Source organism: Octopus bimaculoides, chromosome 16, assembly GCF_001194135.2.
Source record: "Octopus bimaculoides isolate UCB-OBI-ISO-001 chromosome 16, ASM119413v2, whole genome shotgun sequence".
In the NCBI taxonomy this organism is placed as follows: Eukaryota; Metazoa; Mollusca; class Cephalopoda; order Octopoda; family Octopodidae; genus Octopus; species Octopus bimaculoides.
Genome location: NC_068996.1, coordinates 37062920 through 37072367, shown reverse-complemented (window position 1 = coordinate 37072367; position 9448 = coordinate 37062920). Strand labels below are relative to the sequence as shown.

Here is a 9448-nt window from a genome sequence, read left to right as displayed (position 1 = left end):
AATAACAACTAATTAATCAATAATGTATTCACCCTTGTTGTTTACAACTTCTTCCCAACGTTCAACAAGATTTTCAATACCTCGTTGGTAGAAATCACCTGATTTCGACTCGAAAAATTGATCCAACTTAGCTCTCAATTCTGCATCAGTATTGAACAAAACTCTGCGCATAGCATTTGAAAGAGATCGAAAGAGGTGGAAATCCGTTGGTGTCAAATCAGGAGAGTACGGTGGGTGTGGCAGCACTTCCCAGCCATGCATTTGAATGGCTGCCTCATATTGGCGATATAGGGCAGGTGTTGTGCAGTAGAAGAACTCGATGCTGCCAATTAGGTCTTTTTTCTTGAATAGCTGTGTTGAGTCATTCCATCTGTTAAACATAGAGTTCTGCGTTGACTGTTTGGTTCCATTCAAGCAATTCGTAATGGATAATCCCTTCCCAACATCATTTTACTCGGATGTTGCTTGTTTACTGGGGCTAAGCCATTCCTTACACTGCTTCATATTGATGTACAGGCACCATTTTTTGTTGCCAGTAACAATTCGGTTAAGAAATCATTGCTTGTATCCATGAGTTGAGTGGTGACGAGAAAGCAAACCAGCAGAGATTGTGGCTCGTTGATTTTTGTTGTTGCCACTTAAAGCATGCGGAAGCCATGCTCCATACTTCTGAACCTTTTCTATTGAGTGAAGATGCTTCTCTATAGCAGTGTGGGAGCATTCCATTTTCTCTGCCAGTTCCCTTGTCATTTGCTGAGAATTTTCGTGCAAAAGTTGGTTTAATTGCTCTTCATCGAACTCAACTGGATGGCCAGAATGAGGTGCATCTTTGAGGTCAAAATTTTCATTTTTGAACTTGGTATACTAATCACGAGTGGTTCTTTCAGCTGTGGCACCCTCTCCATACACATCACAAGTGTTGCAAGCAGCTTTTGCGGCCTTAGAATCTTGATTAAAAGCAATAAGAAGGTGTCGAAAATGCTCGTTTTTCTTAACTTGACATTCCATTTTAATGATCTGAAAATAAACAAAAATTAACTAAAATTAACTAGAAAAAAAACAAAAACAAGATAGATTCCAAAATGATTCAAAAATAGAATTCTCGAAAAAAATAGATTCCAAAATTTAAAAACATAATAAATTCCAAAATTTAAAAAAATGGCAGGAACTTAGTTGCCAACCCAATAGATAAATTTGTCATTCTTCTACCTGAAGATAAAATGAAATACCAGTTATGTACTGGAGTTAATATGTGGTAAGAAGCTTGCTTCCTAACCACATGGTTCTGGGTTCAGACCTTGGGAAAGTGTGATTCTACTTTAGCTTCAGGTCAATCAAAGCCTTGTGAGTGGATTTGGTAGATGGAAACTGAAAGAAGCCCATTGTATATATATAAACATATTGTATATGTCTGTGTGTGTGTCCCCCTTACTACTTGACAACCAGTGTTGGTGTGTTTACATCCCTGTAACTTAGCAGTTTGGCAAAAGATACCAATAGATACCAATATCAGGCTTAAAGGAAAAAGTACTGGAGTCATGTCATTCAGCTAAAAATTCCTGGACACAGTGCTCCAGCATGGCCACAGTATAATGACTGAAACAAGTAAAAGATAAAAGATAATATTCAACCCTTCAAAATGTGAGAATTGTAACATTTAATGTTAGAATTCAAGATATTGCAACCGATTAAGTATCTCAAAGTTAACACCATTTTCACGGCATATCAAGAGACAGTTCTTCTCCCTAGAACTGAAAACTAGGCTATGAAGTAAGGCACTTCAAGATTATTTTGATGGTACATACATCATGCTACTTATGAGGGTTCAAAACATTCCATAGCATGAGCCCAAGGCCAAAGAGGTTATTTATGAATACATTCCACCCATCTCTACAATTGTGCCCCTCACAAGGTGGGTTGTATAGGTTACAGTTACTATACTGAACACCAAGCAATATCTTAGGTTATATTTTGGAGAATTCTTCACTCTAATAGAGAATGAAAGTCACCAAGTATCTTGATATCATTGGTAGAAAACACATTGATGATCTAGCAAAGTTAAGAGTGGTGCAGAGATTTTTGATGCTGTGTGGTGAAAGGCTTCATGTTTCTGGTAATACATACGTGCATACATACATACATACATAATACACACATACATACTGGGATTTGCAGAAAAGAATGAAATTAACTTCACCCTCACATTTCTTGTTGATGACTTAAAAGTAATATTCTGATAACATGAACAACATTAAGAGACAATGAGAACTTGTAAAATATAAGAAGGGAGTTTGAACAAGATAAATACTTTTATACACAAGGCACAAGGCCTGAAATTTTTGGGGAAGGGGCCAGTACACAACTGGTACTTAATTTATCGATCCCAAAAAGATGAAAGGCAAAGTCAATCTCGATGGAATTTGAACTCAGAACGTAAAGACATATGAAACACCACTAAGCATTTTGCCCAGCATGCTAATGTTTTTGCCAGTTCACCACCTTGGACAAGATAAATACTAATACATGAGAGTCAACTTAAGGAAAATTTTTGATCAGACAGAGAACATATACATCAATAGCTTATCTATCTCCCCTATCTCTACTGATGAAAACTATATGTATTTTGGAATCAATGAGAATGCTGCATACATTGACGCTGTGGCTAAGGCCAGTATTACAGGAGTACTTTTGTAGACTCTGAAAAATATGGAGCGCAGAGGTGTCTGCATATAGCAAGGCCATATTTCATAATGCTTTTGCAGTGCCAGTGCTAGTTCCAACATTTGAGATATTAGACTGGACACTTGATGGGATATGCAGTCTAGACATCAAAACCAGAAAGGTATTGACCACCACTGGAAACTTACACATTGACAGTGGCACCAGTCCAAACAGCCTTTGACTACTACATTGTATCACTCAGACAACACCTGCTGAAGAGTGACGAAAGAAATTAGTACATTCCATGTATACTCAAAGTGAGAGCAGCATCTTCAGAATTGAGGAAGAACTACTGTGCAGATAGTTTGAGAATATAATTGTCACAAGCAACTGAAAAGAGGCTAGACTGGCCTACCTAAACAGGAGCTTAGCAGAGAAGTAGGCATTGTACTAGTGAAAGCAATGCATGGGTACATATACCATAAGCTAGAAGGCAACAACTACATTGACAAGAATAGCCTCTTCTGGATCTGTGATAAATACATTACACCCCACATAGAAGGATATGCTTTCACTATCCGGGAACAGGTGACAGCTACTAAATACCTGATAAACAAGAAACATTGAACCACCCAACTTCCATGTTGTGATAGAAAATGTTGGCTCTGCTGCTATTGTGGAAGATATCACCCTCATCATCAGCTGCCCTGAAATGTCTATGAGATACTACCTGTTCTTGAGGCATGATATAGTTGCAAAGACTATTTACAATGCTATCTGCAGGAAGAACTGCCCTGATGTATACATCAAAGGCATGTCAGAACCAGCATGTATCCACACCTTTAAAAACAAGGAACGTTCCAATAAAAGTCGCAATTTGGTTTTAATATAACAGACCTGATATTGTTTTGTGAGAAAGGAAACAAAAGTCATGCACTGCTGTTGAGGTCAGCTACCCAGTGGATGTGGATGCACCATCAAAAGTTCAGGAAATAGAGAACATTTATGGCAAATTAAAGTGGAACTTATAATTCTTGTACTCTGACGATAAATTCTTATTTGTATCTATCATCATAGGTGCATGAGACTATGTACCTACAAATTTACACAAAAACTTGGAAATATTATAAGTTTTCTAAAGAATGAGGAAAAGGAACTGACATAGGCTCTCCAGATCTAATCTATCAATGGCACAGTGAAGATTTGTAAGGTATTCCAATGAATCTCAACCAAAACATCAACTCAAGGAATTTTTTTAACTCAAAAAGTTTCATCACTTTGTTTGCACTTGGCTTGAACATTCTCAACTCAAAAAGTGTTGTTATTTGTTAGCATCTGGTTTGAACTCTCTTAGATAAAACTCAAAGAAAAAAACATACATACATGCAGACACTACATGAAATTGAGGATCTACCAAAGTTATGGAAGGCTCAGAAATTCCTGGTACAATATGGTGAAACACATTTCGGTTGTGGTCATCTGAAGAAGAAGAAGAAGAAGAAGAAGAAGAAGAAGAAGAAGAAGAAGAAGAAGAAGAAGAAGAAGAAGAAGAAGAAGAAGAAGAAGAAGAAGAAGAAGAAGAAGAAGAAGAAGAAGAAGAAGAAGAAGAAGAAGAAGAAGAAACATGTGAATTAAATTGTTTGTTTGTAATTTTGCATTCTTTATTACCATTTTCTATTGATTTTTGCATGCATGGATCCTGTTTTAATATTCCCTGCCACTTTTGAATTTGTTGCAATTTTTCTTATATCAGTTCTTGAAATGTACAGTTGTCTGATCTGAAACTGTATGTTGAAAGTAAATCAATTTTCATCACACAATCTATAACCTGGTCACTGACACAGCTGTAGAAGAACTGTGCCTGTGACCAGGTTGCAGACAGTGTGTTGAAAATTTTGACTCCAAATAATAAATGATTAATTCAATTTAACACATTGTGTTTTTGAATGGCTAGTATGAGTCTGGCTACTGAAGAATTTTCTTTTTCTATCTGCTTTCAGACTAGTTCAAAAACCATGGGCAGTGATAGTGTTGGTTCTAGTGTATCTAGTAACATTCAACAAGTTATGAACAGTTCCAATATTGGACAATACCAGTTCAATCTTGTCTACATAAAAATGATAACACGTTCTCATATTGTCCTCACCAGAGAGGACATGATTGAGCTCAAACAGGTATGAGTGCTTCATCGTCATCCTCATCATCATTGTCCTCATCATCAACATCATCATCATCACCATCATCATCATCATCATTTAATATGTTTTCCATACTGGCATAGGTTGATGTCTTGCAAACAACTCACACATGCAAGTGCTACCAGTTGAGAACTCCGCATACCAGAAACCAGCAAGTGTATGGGGTCACCAAGAGAGAATGTGCGCCGTTTCAGGGCCTACCTCTTGTCAGCATCAATGCAACCGGCCCCCCTCACTGATATGAGGCCCCGCTTGCTAGATCAACTGATTATTAAATAAAGCTCAATATTTCTCTAGCCATCGCTCATCGTCTCTTTTTAATCAAATCCAGTGTCTAGCCTTCTCCATTGTAGTTTGGATATCGGTCATGGTGGTATTTACCTTACGGTAACAGCAGTCGTCTCACACAGTGTCCTATAAATCCTCTACATCCAACTTCTGGCATAGGTTAAACTGTTAGCATGGGTTGTAATATATATTTCCATAGTAAAAAAATCTTTATACATGTATAGATATCTCTCCCCACCCCTCTCTCTCTCTCTTTCTCACTCTCTCCCCGCCCCCTCTCTCTCTTTTTTTTTTATCACTTGTATAAACACAAAAGAATCAAGAACAATACATTTTAAATCAGCTTATGCACATTTCGGATACCTTAGTATTGCATAATTCTGTGATGTAGTCATCATGCATATTAATAGATCAATATTTGATTGCCTGAGATTCTACAAAACTTTAGAGTTACAAATTGAACAATGAAATGTAAATTTATAGACTATGTGGATTACAATGGCCTTTTACATGGTAAACAGTGCAGTATTCTGTGTTTTAACAGTACATACACTTTAAGTGAGAAATAAATATTACCTTTATATATATATATATATATATATATGTTTATATATAACGATGGCCACTAAAGTGGACATTTAATGTGCTAGAAGTAGATCACATGTGTCTACTAAGACCTAATGGTTCTCAAACGAATTATTAGCAGAACCATATACACGTTTGCCTCTCGGGGTGAACAACTTGTATAAGATTCTGAGAATTATGATTCACTTACAGTTCACGCTGATGAGAAGCAGACATTTGGTAAGAGTGTTAATTTTGAAACCGGTCCGTGAATAACAATGTTTTATTTATGTAATTTTCACTGTCTTGCCCACATACGTTTTGGTATTTCGCTGAATTTCGTTTGAGAACCATTAGGTCTTAGTAGACACAACATGTGATCTACTTCTAGCACATTAAATGTCCACTTTAGTAGCGATTGTTATATATAAACATATACTTTAATCCCCTAAGATCTCAGATATTTTTTCTGAATTTCTCTGATTCTTTAAATGTGCTAGCTTCCTGGTAATAAATCAATATTAATTAATATATGATTTTTTACCCTACGTTTTAATTATATATGTATATATATATATATGTTTGTGTGTATGCGTGTGTGTGTGTGTGTGCATATGTATATATAATGTATGCCTATACACATACATATATATTACATATATTTATGTATGGTATGTAATTATAATGAGTGTTATGTGTGTGTGGTATGTGTATATGTGCATGTGTGAGAGAGAAGAAACGTGTTAGTGTCTTTTTTTCTTGACATTTGTATAGTGTTTATAAAATAAACTAAGTCACTGATCATACAAGGTTCTACAAAAACATGTCTGGCCTTTAAGCTGCTTCTTGTACGAAAGATTTCAGGAAAAACACTACCTTGCCAGGAATTAGGAGAGGGGTGGCATATATTTATGTACTAACTGCATAGTATGCATATTTTTGTATTAATAATAATAATAGCTTGTTATAAAGTAAACAATAAATATTTATGTATATGTATTCGTCTAATTTCCAGATGCATGGCTGGTCACATGAAAACATCAATAACTTCCTTGGGGCAAGTGTTGATCCTCCAAACATGTGTGTCTTGTTTAAGTTTTGTACCAAAGGAAGCTTAAAGGTAATATAGTAACTTATCACACTCATAACTCAAAATCAGAGGTAAAAATCATACTTCGTTACAGTACCATCACTTGGCAGCTGGTTCATCATCACCATCATCATTATCATCAACGGTTAATGTCCATGTTCCATGCTGGCATGGGTCGGACGGCTTGACAAGAACTGGTAAGGCCAGGAGTTGCACCAGGTTCCACAGTCTGGATAAATTTCTTGCAAAAAAAAAAATAACCCTTTATGTTGTAAATATTCAGATCATTTGTTGAAGGATAAATTCTTCCAATTAAACTCAAAGGTCATGAAAACAAAAGGATCCTGGAGAGAAAAACTATGTGTGTGTGTGTGGTGTGTGTGGTGTGTGTGTGTGTTTGTGTGTGTGTGTGTGTGTGTGTGTGCATGTGTGTGTGTATGTAGAATAATGTTAGTTGTTTAAGAATGTCTTTCCTCATCACATATGTATTTCTAATTATATAAATATTATGTAAATATTCTAGTTATATAAATATTATATAATATTATATAAAAGTCAATATCTGTGTGTTTGTGTGTTCGTGTGTTATTTATAGACTCAAAAATTACTGGACTGATCCAAATGAAATTTGAAACATGGAATCCAAGCCTAGGGAGAAGGGTAATGCTGTATATTTTATACAATTCTGAGGGGGCATAAGAGTGGGGGGTGCCGAATACCCATGAAAATTCATATGCTTTGGATTTTGATGAAATTTGAACCATAGATATTAGAAATAAATTTTAAAATATACCCAAAATTACCATTTCTTTGGATGATTCTAAGACCCCCCTAATAGGGGTTTAACTTCCAAATTTTAGTCATTTTTCATGGACCAAAATTACTGAATGGATCATTATGATATTTGGAGCTTAGATTCAATGCATAAGAGCAAGTATGATGCAGTATGTTTGGTTTGAATTTGAGGAGGCTTAAAGGGGGTAGAACCCTAATGGGGGCATTAACTCCCAAATTTTAGTCATTTTTTTATGATCTAAAACAAGGTCAAAAGTACTGAATGGATCTTTATGAAATTTGGAAATTATATTCTATGCATAAGGGTGGATGTATTGCAGTGTATATTTGATAGTGAGGGCCATAAATGAGGCCATAACCCCCATGAACATTCATATATTTTTGCTGTTGAGGAAATTTTAACCATAGATATTAGACACAAATGAAGTAATATTCCTAAAATTTCAACTTCTTAAGAGGTTAGTAAGACTCCTTAATGGGGGGCTTAACCCCAACAATTTAGACATTTTTCCTAAGCCAAGACAAATACAATTGTAGTCTTGGAAGCTGTAGAATCACCCGAGGATTCAAGATGTATGTTATTTGTAATTAAATGGTACAACAGTGTAAGAGTTTGCTTTGAGATATACTTAGATTGTGATTTCTGCAATGTGGTGCATAAATTGTCATGTAAAGGAGAGGCATCTTTGCCTCCACTGATTCAGTTGCAAAGTATTATTTTGAGTACGGTTATTTGGTTGTAGACCTCCTTTGAGCCTTTTTATTATCACTGGGTCAGAGATAGTTCCCAGGTGGTAACATTGATTTTAAGGCCTTTCCAGATAAGTGATTGGTCATTCAAAGAGATTTATTCTGTTCAGTTACCTATCGGCATAGTGATCATTGGCAAACTCCAGAGGTGACACTTTCATTTCCCCTTAGCCCTCATGTCAAACAGCTGTTAATGTTTATTTGAATTGGGTCATACCCTTCCAATTGCTATAGATCCGTACTGCATCTTATGTTTGTGTCGGTCACCTGTATGGTGAGGAATCCTACATTGGGGAGTAGTAACGACTAGGGTAGGGTAGCTGACTGCATATTGTGATCATTTGTCATTTGGTTTCCTGTAGCTTTGCTCTCTTTTACAAACCCAGTGAACATTCATATATTTCTGATTCCAAAGAAATTTGAACAATAGATATAAGACACAAGTTTAAAAAGATTCCCGACAATTCAACTTCTCTGGTTGATTTTAAGAACCCCCTAATAAGGGCCTTAACTCCTACATTTTAGTGCTCCATGTACTCCATGTGCTCCATTTTTTTAAGAGCAAAAGCCTTTGAATGGGTTTTATAAGATTTGGATTTTGGAATCTGGCCATAAAGATGAGTAGTGTGGGATAAATATGTCATGATTAGAATTTATGTTAGGGTGTGTAAAGAGGTAAAGAACCCCCGTTAAAATTCTTAATCTCCAATTTTGATGAAATTCAAATCATAGATATTCCATTTCATTGGAGAAAATATAAAAGAAAAGTATAATTCTTCAATTCCATGTAACACAGGCAACAGTGGGTATCTCTGCTAATACACACACACACACACACATATATGTATGTATGTACAGAGGCGGACTGGCGAGGTTGCCAGCATGCCCAATGGGAAGTGGGCCCCTGCGTCATTAGAATCCATCCATATATGGAGGCCCGTATCTAAGGGGCCCATCCCCTCAAGTTTGAGAATCTGTAATTCATTCCTGAAAGAATGCATTAATTATTTCAGACTGACAGCATTTGTAGACAGTTGAGAAGAATATTTTTAACAAAAAAAAAAATTAAATGATAGCATTGTAGTTGCAGGTGGGCCCCCTT

General features: G+C 36.0%; 1 protein-coding gene across 1 annotated transcript in view; it reads left to right on the top strand.

Annotated features, from left to right (window-relative positions):
• LOC106870311 (atrial natriuretic peptide receptor 1) overlaps positions 1-9448 on the top strand; it is a 66288-nt gene that overhangs the window by 21624 nt on the left and 35216 nt on the right. The window contains exons 6-7 of the mRNA XM_052973490.1: positions 4662-4835; positions 6727-6831. Coding sequence (XP_052829450.1) covers positions 4662-4835; positions 6727-6831 — 279 coding nt within the window. The remainder of the gene's footprint in view (positions 1-4661; positions 4836-6726; positions 6832-9448) is intronic.